Here is a 15,989-nt window from a genome sequence, read left to right on the forward strand (position 1 = left end):
TATAAAAGAAATCCGAAATTTTGGTCCAGCACTTCCGGTCTCCGGAGAGATGCTCGATTCGTATCAAACAAGTCGTATAAGCCGAGAACTTTTCGCGGACTTTACATCGATACGAATCAGGAAGAAATCGCGACAGGAAAAACGATAGCCGGTTAGTCGCCGCACAATCCTTAAACCGAAAGTAAACCTAGGTCTTGCCCTAAACCCAGCGCACTGGTCTCTAACATCTCAAAGGCATGATATCGAAAGATAAGAGATTCTTAAACCACGCCTCTATGTTACGTTCGATACCTTCAGCACCCCCGCGGAGTTCACATCTCGCGGAAGAACTCTCGAAACAGGTCTCGAATAAAACATTTCACAATCGAAGAAGGATATGAGACGACAACTCATCACCTTCCTCCCCACTATTCACAAATTCATAAAAAGCATTATCCGATTATCATATTATAAAGCCGCAGAGCGGCAGGGATTCAAAGCCACACACGGCCAGTCCCGAAATACAAACAAGGCCATTCAAGGCCGAAACATAAAGACATAAAAAAAAAAAAACAAATCTCTCGCAAGAGATTTAACCCAAATCACCCTCAGAACTTACGCCCCCTCTTCACCCGCCGCCTCGTCCGAGCCTGGAGCCGCGTCACTTCCATTCTCTCCGACCATCGGATCTTTCCCCTCTGGGTCTTCTGAACACGTCGGAAGGAAGCAAGCGGATTTTAGGTCGGCCAGGATAAGACCAAAATCTCCATCCTCGGCCGCCATATCTCCTTTGCAGCCGGACAGTCGGGCCTCTTCGGCCTCCAAGGTCGGGGGAGTCTCACTTTGGAACGACCGAACCACGGCCATCCCGCCCTCAATCGCCGCCAAAGCGAAATCCCTGCTCCGGATACACTCGAGGAGATCCAGGGAAGCGGAAATCTTCGCCAAGCGAGCCTGAAACTCCGCACGAAGGGCATCCGTAGCCTCTTGGATCCCACGGCGCGCTAGTCCAGCGTCATTTTCGATCTGACGCTGGAGTCGACGCACCTCCGAGGATTTGGCCTTCCTGGCCTTCTTTTCCTTAAGCAAGGAACTCGCCGTCTTCCCGAGGTCCCTCTCAAGCTCTCCTATCGCAACCTCGAGCTTCGACACTTTCGCAGAGTGAGAACCCTCGACAGCCGTCAACATAGCCTCGGTTTCGGACCATCTCCCCTGAAGCTCCACCAACTCCCCGGAAAGACGACTGGTCTAGGAGCCACATTCGTTGATCATCCCATCGATCAACGATATGAACTGCGAACAGAAAAAATTCCTAAGATTAAGTCTGTAAAGAGAATGCACGACAGACGATCGAGAATTCAAACAAGAAACAAACCTTTCCACGAAGTCCCGATGCTAGGCTCGACCCACCTCGCTGCGAAGTCTCCCCGTCACCGCTCTTGGCCAGTTTCCTCTTCCGACTCTTAGGCTGAGTAGCCTGGACAGCGCTAGGAGCACGCAATGCTAGAACGATTTCTTTTCTGGCCGGAGGTGGAGGCATAGAGTCAGCGGCCTTTCCCTTGTCCTCGACAAAGATCGGAGTCGTGGAAGATCCCGCAGGTAGGACTTGCGGGAGAGGAGCCGCGACGTCGATCCCACGACACGGGGCAACGACCTGCTCGGAGGGAGACGGAAACTCGGAGCCAGTCTGAGCCAATCCTTTCTCGGTTTGGCGACGAACTAATTTCTCTCGGAAAGAAAGATGACCGACAACACAAGCCGGCACTTCCGCCGGAGAAGTTGGAATCGGAGCCGGGGAAGTGGCCTCACCCATCTCGACGTCGGAATCCTTCTTATCACCTTGGGAGGAAGACATGTTGAAAGGAAAGTTATGAAGCTAGAGAGGTTTTTGAAGAAATGAAGAAGGAAAGGTGTGAAGAAAATGAATGACAAGAGCTCACTACTTATAGAAGTATGGGTTCGGAACGTCGCCTCGACAACTTTTATTTCGCGGAGTTTTAAATATAAATTTCGTCCAATATACTTAACCTTGTCAAAGTCATCTATCCACCCGCTAGAGTCACAACTCTAACGGGCTGGGGGGCTAACTGTTGGGGTCAAAAACGGTTACGACAAATTTAGCATTCAAAACGTCCGAAGAAGAAAATAAGAGTTTCTCCGAAGAGTACTTTTCGAAATAGATTCTTCCTTACGAAAACGCTTGGCGAAAGAAAGAATCGAGATGTCCGACGAAAGCTCGAAACAGGTCGTTACGCAGCGACCAAACGTCCGTCCAGCTCGGTCGCTACGTAGCGACCGAGCGATCGTCCCGCTCGGTCGTTCCGCTCGGTCGCTACGTAGCGACCGAGCTCAGCCAAGCTCGGTCGCTACGTAGCGACCGAGCGATCGTCCCGCTCGGTCGCTACGTAGCGACCGAGCTCGAGCCAAAGCTCGGTCGCTACGTAGCGACCGAGCTCAGCCAAGCTCGGTCGCTACGTAGCGACCGAGCGATCGTCCCGCTCGGTCGCTACGTAGCGACCGAGCTTGAGCCAAAGCTCGGTCGCTACGTAGCGACCGAGCGATCGTCCCGCTCGGTCGCTACGTAGCGACCGAGCTCAGCCTATCTCGGTCGCTACGTAGCGACCGAGCGATCGTCCCGCTCGGTCGCTACGTAGCGACCGAGCTCGAGCCAAAGCTCGGTCGCTACGTAGCGACCGAGCTCGAGCCAAAGCTCGGTCGCTACGTAGCGACCGAGCGATCGTCCCGCTCGGTCGCTACGTAGCGACCGAGCTCGAGCCAAAGCTCGGTCGCTACGTAGCGACCGAGCGATCGTCCCGCTCGGTCGCTACGTAGCGACCGAGCTCGAGCCAAAGCTCGGTCGCTACGTAGCGACCGAGCGATCGTCCTGCTCGGTCGCTACGTAGCGACCGAGCTCAGCCAAGCTCGGTCGCTACGTAGCGACCGAGCGATCTTCCCGCTCGGTCGCTACGTAGCGACCGAGCTCAAGCCAAAGCTCGGTCGCTACGTAGCGACCGAGCGCTCCTCCCGTTCGGTCGCTACGTAGCGACCGGGCTCGAGCCAAAGTTCGGTCGCGGTGTAGCGATTGAATCTTTCCGAACAGCGATACGACACCAGTCCTTGCATTCTCGTCAAACCTTCGAATGCTATCTCCCGTAGACCGTGGAAAGCTCAGTCCATGTTTCCCGCTATTCTAATCCATCGATCAAAACTTCGATTAGAAACCGCGGAAAACTCGTAGTAAACGTGTCGAGTCGGAAGACGGCCCAAAGGGACCTAAAACACGACTCGAGGCCCATCCTACGATTTTTCCTAATCAAAAGCCCGTGAACCACAGCATGGTTCACGCTTGGCCCACGAGGAAGGATAAATGTCAAGTTTCCGCGGATAAATACGGAAGTTTTGAAGATAATTGTGAAGATCGGGAAAAATGGAATATCTCCATTTTTATGCTATGACGGCTTAAGGGCAGAAAAGTAAAAGCGTAAACCGACCTTGGAGCTAGTATATAAGGAGTCCTAGGCGAGGAGCAAGGGAGAGAACTTTTTCAGAGCAAACTTAGCACTTAGAGCAATTTAGGCAATTTTCCGTTTTTGTTATTTCGAGCTGCGACTCAATTAGGTTTAGCCGTCTTAGGGTTACTAGAACTAGGAATCTCGCCGACAGCTCTCGAGCCCAGGCTTATACCTTGTTGTAAACGCTCATACGCAAATTCGGAATAAGATCTTCTTTGCTCTCTTTTTCGATTCATTATACTTTGTCGTTGTTATTCTCGTGTTCTGATTGCTTGACGTGTGGTAATTAGCAGATATCCGGGTCCTCTGGGAAATTAGGGTTTTCCTAGTTTCCTTATTTAAACGGAAATCGACAGTGTGAATTTCGGTTCCCACACCATCCGATCTAGGCACAAACCACACCTTAGAAACAAGGTCGGTTCGGGTTGTAGACAGAATGGAGAAAGCACTGAGACGTAAGACCATAGAGATGGTCAAGGTGATTTGGGATTGCAGTGGACAAGAGCAAGTCACTTGGGATACCGAGGCAAGAATGAAGGCTGAATTTCCGGAATGTTATCAACAGTTCTCCATGGAAGGTCTAGGGTCGGATTCGAGGACGAATCCATCTCAAGGGAGACTTGTCATGTCCCTGATTCTAGATAGTGCCTTCGGGCACAGCCATGGTGCAAGGAGATGCACCAGTCAGGTCACACGACCCAAAGACAAGCGTATCATGGCTGTACAAGGATGGTTAAGTGCATCAGTAGGCTGAGACTTAACCAGAACCTGATAAGACAAGGGCAACGGAGCTGGACGAGTTCTAAGGCAGCTCGGCCAAGCTGGGAAGTAGCTCTACCAGCTGGATCAAGTCCTGGACAGCTCATTTCAGCTCCAATAGCTAGACTACTAGCTCACCCAGCTGGAGCAGCTAGCAATCAGCTCACCTCAGCTCAGTGAAGTGTTAGAGTCTTGGCCATGTGGCCGGGTCACGGGTCATACCAGGCCGTGAGGGAGGCTTGAGGGGCCAAGGAGAGTCCGATGGATTTGAGGATTGGACAAAGGATCCAGGAAGGATGGGCAAGTATGGTGGGCTCAGGTTCGAACAGCCCAACAGGGAAAAGGGGCAGTATGGTGGGCTCAGGTTCAGGCTCTAGCTTTGAGACAGACCCGTCTGAAGGGTCATATGATCAGACACCGGAGCACATTCCTTTGTCTCCAGACCCATACTTTATGGACATCGAGGTGGATGTGGTACACGATAGTCCAGTGCATGGAGATCATCCCGCAGCTCCTGCATCCCCCTGCCGCTGATATTCCACCAGCTCCTGCCGCTCATATTCCACCAGCCCCTGCCGCACCTATTCCGGCAGCACAACCTCAACCAGCGCCAACTGATCCAGCTATGATAGCACTTCTGGAACTGATGGCTGAGATGGTGAATTTGCAATATCAAGCACTGAATGCACAGCGAGAAGCACAGCGTGCTCAGCCAGCTCCAGTACCTACCACTTCTCACCCGGACTTCCTGAAGATAGTCATGATTATGAAGAACTTGGGGACAAAGCATTACCAGGGAGGCACTGATCCCTTTGAAGCTGATGCGTGGCTTCACAATCTCGAGCAGAACTTTGCTGCAACCCGTTGTCCGGAAGAATTTAAAAAGGACGTGGCTGTTTACTAAATTAGAGAAGGACGCCATCAGTTGGTGGTTATGCGTAGAGAGGAACTTTGGAGACTTCAATCTGAGTTGGGCTGACTTCCGTACAGCGTTCGTTCGAAAGTACTTCCCACCGGAAGCCCGTGATCGATTGGAGATTAAATTCATGGAGCTATTTCAGGGAGGATTATCTGTTAGGAATTATGAGGCAGAGTTTACCCGTCTCAGGAAGTATGTCCACTATGGTCGAGAGGACGAGATGATGATTATCCGTAAGTTCCTTCGAGGACTTAACCCATATATCAGGAGCAGACTTGAGGCAGTAGAGTTTCATCGGCTTGCTGATCTTGTTGAGCGTGCTGTGAATGTTGAGGAGGCCATTGCTGCTGAGAGAGCTTCTTCTAGCAATGCCACACAACCTAGACGTCCATCTGTTCCGTTCCAGCCTCAGCCGCATTCTGCTATGCAGCGAGGACGAGGAGGTAGAGCTTTTCGGGGAGGTCGTTCTGGAGGTTCTAGACCTAGAACCCCGACTTGTTTCACTTGTGGCCAGCTGGGCCATGTTAGGAGGGATTGTCCGACCGTGGGACAGTTCCAACCGGCTGTACCATCTCACATCACTTGTTTCACGTGTGGAGAGCGAGGACATTATGCGACATCATGTCCATGCACTCATCTTGCTCAGCCTGTTGTTTCGAGTGCTCGCCCCGCCAGACCAGTTAACCCACCTTTACCCTTACCTCCTGCTAAGCGTCAAGCCACTGCTGGTAGGGATTACGCTTTAGAGTTACCAGGACCATCCGGACCACCTCAGGGTCCGATTTCAGGTTTGTTTTCTTATCCGATTGAGTGTTGCATAAATTATTAAAAATAAAAAAATAATTGAATTGTGAATTAGTGATATAAAAGTATTATAAAAGTGGTTGAGTAAGTAATTGACGGTAAAGTCAATTATTGTCAGGGACTTTGCTTGTGGGTGGAATATCCGCCCACATCCTTTTCGATTCAGGAGCAACACATAGTTTTGTAGCTCCTGAAGTAGCATCCCAATTCGATGGAGAATTCACTAAGGTGAATTTATCCATTTCCGTTCTAACTCCCGGAGATCAAGTTCTTGAAACTGAAGGCTGTAATCTAAGAGTTCCAATCATTATCCAAGATATGGTTTTTCCGGCTGATTTGTTAGTTCTCCCCTTAGAGAGGTACGAGGTAATCTTAGGGATGGATTGGCTGTCAAGTTACCGAGCTCACCTTGATTGTGGTCGAGGGAAGATTGTTTTCGAGAGAGATACCCAACCCCCTTTAGCTTACCATGGCATAGTACCAAGTGATGGAGCGTCATTAGTGTCAGCATGAGAATTGAAAACGTTTTGGAGAAGGGTGAAGAAGTATACTTAGTGACCTTAGTTGCTGGACCAGTAGAAGACGAGAAAGAGCAGAACATGGAAGAAATACCAGTAGTCAGAGAATACGAGGACGTGTTTAAGGCATTAGAGGGATTGTCGCCGTCTAGGAGTAACCCCTTTAGTATAACCTTAGAACCCAGATCAGCTGCAATAGCAAAGGCACCATACCGAATGGCACCAGCAGAACTTGCCGAGTTGAAGCAGCAGTTAGCTGATTTGCTAGACAAGGGTTTCATACGTCCTAGTTCATCACCATGGGGAGCACCCGTGCTATTTGTAAAGAAGAAAGACGGAAGCATGCGGTTATGTATTGATTATCGTGGAATCAATAACGTAACCATAAAATACAAGTACCCACTCCGAAGAATTGATGAGCTGTTAGACCAGTTACAAGGCGCAAGCTGGTTTTCGAAGATTGATTTAGCTTCAGGTTATCATCAGATTCCGATTTCCGAAACCGATATCATGAAGACCGCCTTTAGAACCCGCTATGGACACTTTGAGTTCGTAGTAATGCCTTTTGGTCTTACCAATGCCCCGGCTGCATTTATGCGACTGATGAATGAAGTATTTCGGGATTACCTGGATGAGTTTGTTATCATATTCATTGACGACATCCTCATATATTCCCGAAGTGCAGAAGAACACGAAAGGCATCTACGACTAGTTTTGGAGCGTCTCCGAGATCAAAAGCTTTTTGCTAAGCTTAGTAAATGTCGTTTCTGGAAAAGAGAAGTTGGCTTCTTAGGACATCGAGTGTCAGAAGAAGGAGTTGCCGTCGATCCAGAAAAGATAGCTGCTATTAAGGAATGGCCGCATCCGACTTATGTTACCGAGATTCGAAGTTTTCTCGGATTGGCCGGCTATTACAGAAAGTTTGTCCAAGCATTTGCAAGCGTATCAAAGCCTTTGACTCGTCTTACCGGTAAAGGGATTGCTTATGAATGGAGTATAGAAACCGAGAAAGCATTCGAAAAGTTAAAAGAAGCTTTGACGACTGCACCTATCTTAGCATTGCCTAAGCCTAACCAACCATACACCGTGTATACGGATGCATCTCATGTTGGTTTAGGTTGTGTGCTGATGCAAGAAGATAAGGTAATCGCCTATGCATCTAGGCAACTAAGAAAGCATGAAGTGAATTATCCGACACATGACCTAGAGATGGCTGCAGTAGTATTTGCCCTTCGGATTTGGCGATCGTACTTGTATGGTGAGAAGATCCAAGTGTTCACTGACCATAAAAGCCTTAAGTATCTTTTCACTCAACCTGATTTGAACCTAAGGCAAAGACGATGGATGGAGTTCATAGCTGATTACGACATGCAGATCCTATACCATCCAGGAAAAGCCAACGTTGTTGCTGATGCGTTGAGCAGAAGGAAAGTTGATGTAGATGTTGAAAAAGAACTCCAGAACTTGGAAGCGGAATTCAAGATGATTAGTTTGGCTGCCTTAGAAGGAGAGGAAAGAGAACCTCTAGGACTACAAGCAGTAAGCCAAGCTGGCTTACTTTCTCGTATCCGAGAATATCAAATGAGAGATGTGAACCTGAAGAAGATACGAGAGCAGTTGAACGAAGGAAACATCGGAGGATATCAAGTTGCAAGTGATGGAACTTTGTTACTCAATGGTCGAGTAACTGTTCCGAAAGGAGAAGGACTTCAAGAGGAGATTCTAAGGACTGCACACCATTCTCTCTTAAGCATTCATCCCGGGAGCACAAAGATGTATCGAGATATCAGAAGATATTACCACTGGCCAGGGATGAAGAGAGATGTTGCCATATGGGTTTCTCAGTGTCAAAGTTGCCAGAGGATAAAAGCTGAACACCAAGTCCCAGGTGGCTTACTTCAAAGCCTACCTATCCCTGAATGGAAATGGGATGCAGTAGCGATGGACTTTATTTCTGGTTTACCTCGAGCACCTGGCCGTGGGAATGATGCAGTTTGGGTGATTGTCGATCGTCTCACCAAATCTGCTCATTTCCTACCGATGAAACTTACAGAAAAAGTTGAGACTTTAGCAGAGCTGTATTTGGAGGAAATAGTAAAGCTTCATGGGGTACCAGCAAATATAGTTTCAGACCGAGACTCGCGCTTTACAGCTGAATTTTGGCGAGCCTTTCAACAAGCCTTGGGAACTGATTTGCATATGAGTACAGCGTTTCATCCAGAAACCGATGGCCAAACCGAAAGAACCATTAGAACTCTGGAAGATCTGTTAAGGTTGTGTATCTTAGACTGGAATGGTCCGTGGGAAAAGTTTTTGCCGCTGATAGAATTCTCCTACAACAATAGCTACCACTCTAGTATTGGTATGTCACCATACGAAGCATTGTATGGTCGACCTTGTAGAACGCCCGTATGTTGGGCAGAAGTTGGTGAGAGAAGAATTCTTGGTCCAAAAATAGTAGATGAGGCTGCAGAAAAAGTAAGGATAATTCAAGCCAATATGAAGAAGGCTCAAGACCGACAAAAGAAGTATGCAGACCGCGGTAGAAGAGAAGTCATTTTTGCAGTAAATGATTTAGTCTTCTTGAAAGTAGCTGCACAAAAAGGAAAGGATCGATTTGGAAAAATTGGGAAGCTAGCTACTCGTTACATTGGGCCGTACCAAATTGTCGCTAGAGTTGGAGAAGTAGCCTATAGACTAGAACTTCCACACGATATGCCTATGCATCCGGTATTTCATGTGTCGATGCTGCGTAAGCATATACCAGATCCGAATATGGTCGAGCCGCAGCGACCAGAGAACTTGCAACCTAACCTCACTTAACCTGAAGGTCCTTTGCGAATAGGCGAGCGTCGTATCAAGAAATTGAAGAACAGGGAAATTTCGCAAGTTCAAGTATTTTGGGGAAAGCGACAGAGAGTTGTTATAACATGGGAGGATGAAGATAAGTTCCGACTTGATTATCCAGAACTCTTTTCAGATACCCCAGTCGTCCAGTAAAGGGTGTACACTTGTTTTTTTTTGAGAATTCGGGGACGAATTCTTTTAAGGGGGGAAGAGTGTAATAACCCTCATGAGCCAATAAATTTTTGGTCGAGAAAAATCCCGCTCGACCAGTTTTTAATTGGTTCAACAAGGATTAATAAAAATAAAGATCGACCCGGTAGATTAATTTCTCGAAGGGACTGTCTTGTGGTTGAAAGACCTTCACTTGATGGTTTGGTCGAGTCTTAAATATTTTGGTCGAATTTTTATTAAACTGGAAGAGATTTTCCGAGAGCAAGACGAGAGCCAAAGACAAGGAATATTTGGTTGAAAAATTATTGAAAATTATCAACCAACTGCTACAATTAATTTTGGACCAGACTCATGTCTTCCACCAGCCTGCTTGCTCAGTCTTTAATCACATGACTTGCACCTGCCTGCTTGCCTAGCTTCTTCAGTAACTGTCACATGACAATCACAAGCTGCCTGTTTGCCTTGTTTCTTAGATTGTCATGTGAGAAGCACATGAAAGGGGTGGAGTTTCTTCAGGTTAAGGAAAGGACAGCAGCTTGTGCTGAGAGTGCTGAAGCAGCTGGCCAGCTGTCCCCACTCAGCTTAGCTTTGTCCTGAGTGAAACCCTCACCTGAAGCAAGCTCACCTCACATTTAACCCCTCTCCAGCTGCTTCCCACGTTCAGAACCCTGCAGAAAAACCTAGAGAATTTCAGTGAGAAAGAGAGAAAGAAGAACAGAAAAATCAGAGAGAAAAATCAAGAAAATAAATCAAGAAAAAATTGGTGGTGACCTAATCTTCAACCTTAGCTCAGTTTCTTACCTTGGGAAAGATCAGAAGGTGAGATTTTTAAATAAAACCCTAGACCTAGTTGAGTTCAGATCATGATCAGACCTTGATCTTTCTCTTTGATCAGTCCAGCCACAAGCTTACCTTGGAGAAGAGGATCAGCTGAGGCCATCTAGTCCTTTGGTTCATCTTGGTAAGCTTTGGTCTCCTTGCCTCAGTCAGTATCTGATCAGAACAGTTGATGTTTAGTTTAGGTCTTGGTCGGATCAGTTGTATAAGTTCTGATACAGTTCAGTTCTTGTTAATTTCGGTTTGAATCAACCTCTTAGAACCACCAGCTATGATATTTTGATCTGGCTTTGAGTAAACCGATTTGAGCTCAGTCTGATCTTGTCCTGAACTTTGGTAGACTGACTAGAACCGAGCTGAACTTGTATAGTCTGAGCAGAACCAAGCTTGAACTGATCTGATCTAAGGTGTTAAGGCATGAACCGAACTGATCTTGTGATCATACCACTCTGTTTCAGGTCAGAGGTAGAGTAAAGCTTGAAGTATCCAGTCCTGTCCATTCAGCCTTGTTCAAGTGGAACTCAAGTCTTGTCCAAGCCAGTTTCAAGACTAATCTTTAGGTGAGTCTAGAGAGAAGATGAGATAGATCATGAATGTGTACATGATTGAGTTTAAATTGTAGTATCTCAATTAGATAGTAAAGTCTTTGAATCCTTTAAGAAGTGTATGGGTTTACTTAGTGTAAACACTTACACTTAAAGATTAATCAAAAGGTTAAAGTGAGGTTAATCATAATCATAGTACTTGTTCCCAAGTACTAATCTTAATTATGAAATAATCATGGTTTTGATTAAGGATTAATCATGGTTTAATTAAGGATTAATCTTGGTTTAATTAAGGATTAATCTTGGTTTAATTAAGGATTAATCTGAAATTAATTAAAGAGTAATCATGATTAATTAAGTACTAATCTTGGATTAATTAAAGATTAATATGAGATTAATTAAGGATTAATCTAGGATTAATTAAGAGTTAATTATGATTAATTAAGGATTAATTATGGATTAATTTTGGAATAATTATGGAAGTAAAAGCATGTGAAATCTTGTTATATTCACTATCCCTAAAGCCCCCGCATTACCGTGACTTGGTCCTGCGAACGGAACAAGGTCATGAAGACACGATGATGGGGTAGCTCCCTGGAGACCGTGTACTGCATGACGATGCAGTGTCGGATTGTTCATACCGGACATTCGACGATGATGGTGATGCTAACTCACTAGTCTCGGTTAGCCTTAGTGGTTTCTCGGGTCTAGTATATATATTGTATTATATGAGTATGGTAACGGGCGGGTGTTGTGGAAGTGATGTTTAAAATAAGAATTCACAATGATGATCGATATTAAAGTATAGTACTAGTACTTGCATGATCATGTATATCCATTTGATAATTGTTTGGTTTATTATTGATTGTGTTTTGATTCTAGATTCACTGAGTAAACTAGTTGCTCATGACTCATTCGTGTGTGCAGGTAACCCTTAGGCGGGAGACACTTTACTCTTTTGGACGGAAGGAGCGGCCAACCAGCGGTAGTATTTTGTTGTCCTTGCAACGTACCTTTTGATGTATATTTACTTAAAACGTTGTTGGGCGATAGGCCGTAGGGTAAACTATAACACTTTGTAAGATGTTTAAAGTAAATAAATAATGTATAAAAGATGTTTATAAATCACGAGTTCTCATATGATATTAGTCCTTGTCCGGGACGAACTAACTATTGAATATTGCTTTATCGGGTTGAAAAGCCTAGAGTAATATCCGATAGGAGTGTCTCTGTTCTTTGGTTGTTGGTCTAAGGTGATCGGATTTATTTCGAGAACCTCGGGTCGACCATCAGGGAACATTGACCGTGTCATTTCCGGTTATCTACGATCGGGGGTGTCACAGATGGTCAGTCAGAAAGAACCATCCAGACGTTGGAGGATATGTTGGGAGCATGTGTTTTGGACTGGGGTAACTCCTGGGAAAAACATTTGCCGTTGGTGGAGTTTTCTTACAACAACAGCTTCCACACGAGCATTGGGATGTCGCCTTATGAAGCCTTGTATGGACGACCTTGCAGGACACCGTTATGCTGGACCCAAGTGGTGGAGCGCAGCATGATAGGACCTGAGATAGTGGAAGAGACCACAGAAAAGATTAAGTTCATAAGGGACAAGATGAAAGAAGCACAAGATCGCCACAAGTCCTATGCAGACAGAAGGAGGAAACATGTGGAGTTTGAGGTGAATGACATGGTTTATCTCAAAATGATCACTTTCAGAGATCGGAAAAGGGTGTCTGGCCGAAGGAAGCTAGATCCGAGGTACTTGGGTCCTTTCCGTATTATAGAACGAGTTGGAGCGGTGGCTTACAAGCTGAACCTACCAACAGAAATGGAAGCATTTCACAATGTGTTCCATGTGTCTCAGTTAAGGAAATGTCTTTCAGATTAGGACATTATCATTCCAGAGATTCCATCCGATCTAGGCACAAACCACACCTTAGAAACAAGGCCGGTTCGGGTTGTAGACAGAATGGAGAAAGCACTGAGACGTAAGACCATAGAGATGGTCAAGGTGATTTGGGATTGCAGTGGACAAGAGCAAGTCACTTGGGATACCGAGGCAAGAATGAAGGCTGAATTTCCGGAATGGTATCAACAGTTCTCCATGGAAGGTCTAGGGTCGGATTCGAGGACGAATCCATCTCAAGGGAGACTTGTCATGTCCCTGATTCTAGATAGTGCCTTCGGGCACAGCCATGGTGCAAGGAGATGCACCAGTCAGGTCACACGACCCAAAGACAAGCGTATCATGGCTGTACAAGGATGGTTAAGTGCATCAGTAGGCTGAGACTTAACCAGAACCTGATAAGACAAGGGGAACGGAGCTGGACGAGTTCTAAGGCAGCTCGGCCAAGCTGGGAAGTAGCTCTACCAGCTGGATCAAGTCCTGGACAGCTCATTTCAGCTCACACTAGCTTAGGTCAGCTCCAATAGCTAGACTACTAGCTCACCCAGCTGGAGCAGCTAGCAATCAGCTCACCTCAGCTCAGTGAAGTGTTAGAGTCTTGGCCATGTGGCCGGGTCACGGGTCATACCAGGCCGTGAGGGAGGCTTGAGGGGCCAAGGAGAGTCCGATGGGTTTGAGGATTGGACAAAGGATCCAGGAAGGATGGGCAAGTATGGTGGGCTCAGGTTCGAACAGCCCAACAGGGAAAAGGGGCAGTTATGCCGAAAAGGTGGGAATGGCACAAATGGTACCCATTCGGCCATCAGGTGGTGCCTGTTCGGCCAGGCAGTTATTGGCCTGTCTCTTCCTATATATACAGACCCTAGGGACCGAGATTTGCCACAATTTTCCTAAGGAAAATCTCTGCCCAAATCGTGAGAGAAAGAAAGAGAGAAAGAAGAAGAAGTGATCGGCCAAGTTGGTGACTGATTCAATCCGAGGGTTGGTCTGAGGAAGTTGAGATTGGCTGATGATGAGTAACCGAGGCATGGAGAGGGGCTTGAGCACTCCTGAACGCACGCCCAAGGTGAGTAGGATGGACTAAACCTTCCTGCCATGGCCGCGGTGGAATTCCGTGTGGGTTGTGGCCGGAATGGTGAAGCCAGACCTATCTCTTTTCATTATCCTTCAATTCCATCTCTGTTTCATCTCTATTCTGTATGGGGCTGATGATTCGAAGTCAGAGGGATGAGATCAAGGCCTTGACCGGTCCAGGAACCTAGTCCTTGACCTGTCCAGGAACCTAGTCCTTGGATGTTGGCCGGTTTGGCTGATCAGGGTCGAGATCTATATGATCGAGGCCGGTTCTATAAGATCTGATTGTGGATTCTTCTTAGTGGGGATTTATCATGAATTATCATGGGTTCGAACTAATTTTATCAGATGAATTTAGAGGTGGTCAGTTTGGCCGGTTTGGCTGGTTATGGCCGAAATCTAGGAGGCCGGGACCGATTCTGGTGGTTCTGACTCGACCATTCTCTTAGTTAGGATTTATCTTGAATTATCATGAAGTCAGATTAATTTTTGGGAATTTATTTGAGGAGGTCAGATTTGGGATTAAGATATGGCCGGTTCAGATTGATTGAGACAATGGGTGAGGTCTCTCTTGATTGGTCTGGCCGTGTGTTAACTGGGTGTTCTGGGAAACCTAGGTGATGTTCTGGGTATGTCCGTGTGCCTTGTGGGTTGAATGGTTAGTTAGGGAACATAGAATAAGTGAACCGAACCATGCAATGCTAGATATGATTGTTTAGGATATCGGATTGTACTTACACATATGTTTTGGGTTGTGTGATGGTTTCAGGATCAGACCAGGACCGTGGCAAGGCCAAGGCGCCATGAAGACCTTAGCCGTGGAAGGATGTGTGGGATTTGGGATGGTACTATTAGTATGAACTTATGATTATCCTATTGTGCAACTGAACCTATGTATTGAATCACATGTTTGTTATTTATAAAGATACAATTTCTTCTTATCTGTTTAGTCTTAGGAATAAGTTGCTTGAACCTCATCTGACTGAACAAGACTTAAGAATTATTGAACTTTAAAACTTGACAAAACTTACACTAGGAGTTAAGTAAGGTCGCGGGTCCAAGTTGGGCTTAGGAGCCAGGATCGGGTCTTACAAGTTGGTATCAGAGCGGAGTTTGCTCTAGGATTGTTATTGGGTTATGGGAAACCGCCACACATCCGGCTGGGTCTCATGGTAAGGTCTGGTTGATTGCTAAGTTAGCCTAAGGGATTGAGTGTTTCCTTATATGAGTTGATGATGGGGCTAACCCGACCGTGTTGTTGCCAATCCATACGGATGGGACAAATGTGGAGATCGGGCCGCCTGTTGTTCAGGTGAATCCGACTGAGGTTCGTGTGGACGGATCAGGACGTCAGCTGGAACCGGAGCTGGAACCAGTTGATGGAGCTGGACGACAACAAGAAAGGGGGTTTGAGGAGCAAGGAGAGTCCTCGCAGACTGGTCGCCAGGACGATCAGGTAGGCGGAACAGCTTGTCAAGTGAATCAGACTGCTGAACCGTCTATGAAGGAGGTGCTAGAAGCCATGAAGGCTATGGGGACTCAGATCTTGGCCTTGACCCAGGCATTCACGCCTGTAAGGACAGCCATCCCTTTGGGGAATGACCGGACGGGTCCGATTGCGGCAGCTCAGGCAGCTGGTCGAGGAGCTCAGCAGCAGTTGGAGGAAGTGGCTGAATTGATTGAAATCGATCCCCAAGCTAGGACAGCTAAGAGGATGGATTATCTGAAGCTGCTTGAGCACATATCCAAGATGGGCACTAAACACTTTGCTGGAAGTGTTGACCCATTAGAGGCTGGCGAGTGGAAGAGCATGCTAGTCCGTAATTTCAGCTCAACTCGATGCCCAGATGACTACAAGAAGGACATTGCAGTTCACTTCTTGGAAGGTGATGCTCACAACTGGTGGTTGGCTCTAGAAAAGCGTACCAGTGGCAGCATTGAACGCTTCTCCGACTTTGAGGTGGAGTTCAACCACAAGTACTTCCCAGCTGAGGCGTGGGCTCGTCTAGAGGCTAAGTTCTTGTACCTGGTTCAGGGACGCAGGACAGTAAGGGAGTATGAAGAGGAATTTAACCGTCTCTGGCGTTATGTGGGTAAGGAGTTAGAGGACGAGTC

General features: G+C 46.8%; 1 protein-coding gene across 1 annotated transcript; it reads left to right on the top strand.

The window, feature by feature from the left end:
* The first annotated feature begins 5,296 nt into the window (after positions 1–5,296).
* Positions 5,297–6,486, top strand: LOC111210281. Its single transcript, XM_022710564.1, has 2 exons — positions 5,297–5,957; positions 6,092–6,486. The coding sequence occupies exons 1-2, from the start codon at positions 5,297–5,299 to the stop codon at positions 6,484–6,486; spliced, it is 1,056 nt and encodes a 351-aa protein (XP_022566285.1).
* Positions 6,487–15,989: the final 9,503 nt, after the last annotated feature.

This window comes from Brassica napus, unplaced genomic scaffold, assembly GCF_020379485.1.
Source record: "Brassica napus cultivar Da-Ae unplaced genomic scaffold, Da-Ae ScsIHWf_2428;HRSCAF=3137, whole genome shotgun sequence".
In the NCBI taxonomy this organism is placed as follows: domain Eukaryota; kingdom Viridiplantae; phylum Streptophyta; class Magnoliopsida; order Brassicales; family Brassicaceae; genus Brassica; species Brassica napus.

Bases quoted from the DNA above. Each gene is read 5' to 3' on its own strand.
- LOC111210281 (XM_022710564.1), top strand. From the start codon at position 5,297: ATGGAGCTATTTCAGGGAGGATTATCTGTTAGGAATTATGAGGCAGAG. The intron at 5,958-6,091 runs GTTTGTTTTCTT...AATTATTGTCAG, and splicing joins ACCTCAGGGTCCGATTTCAG to GGACTTTGCTTGTGGGTGGA.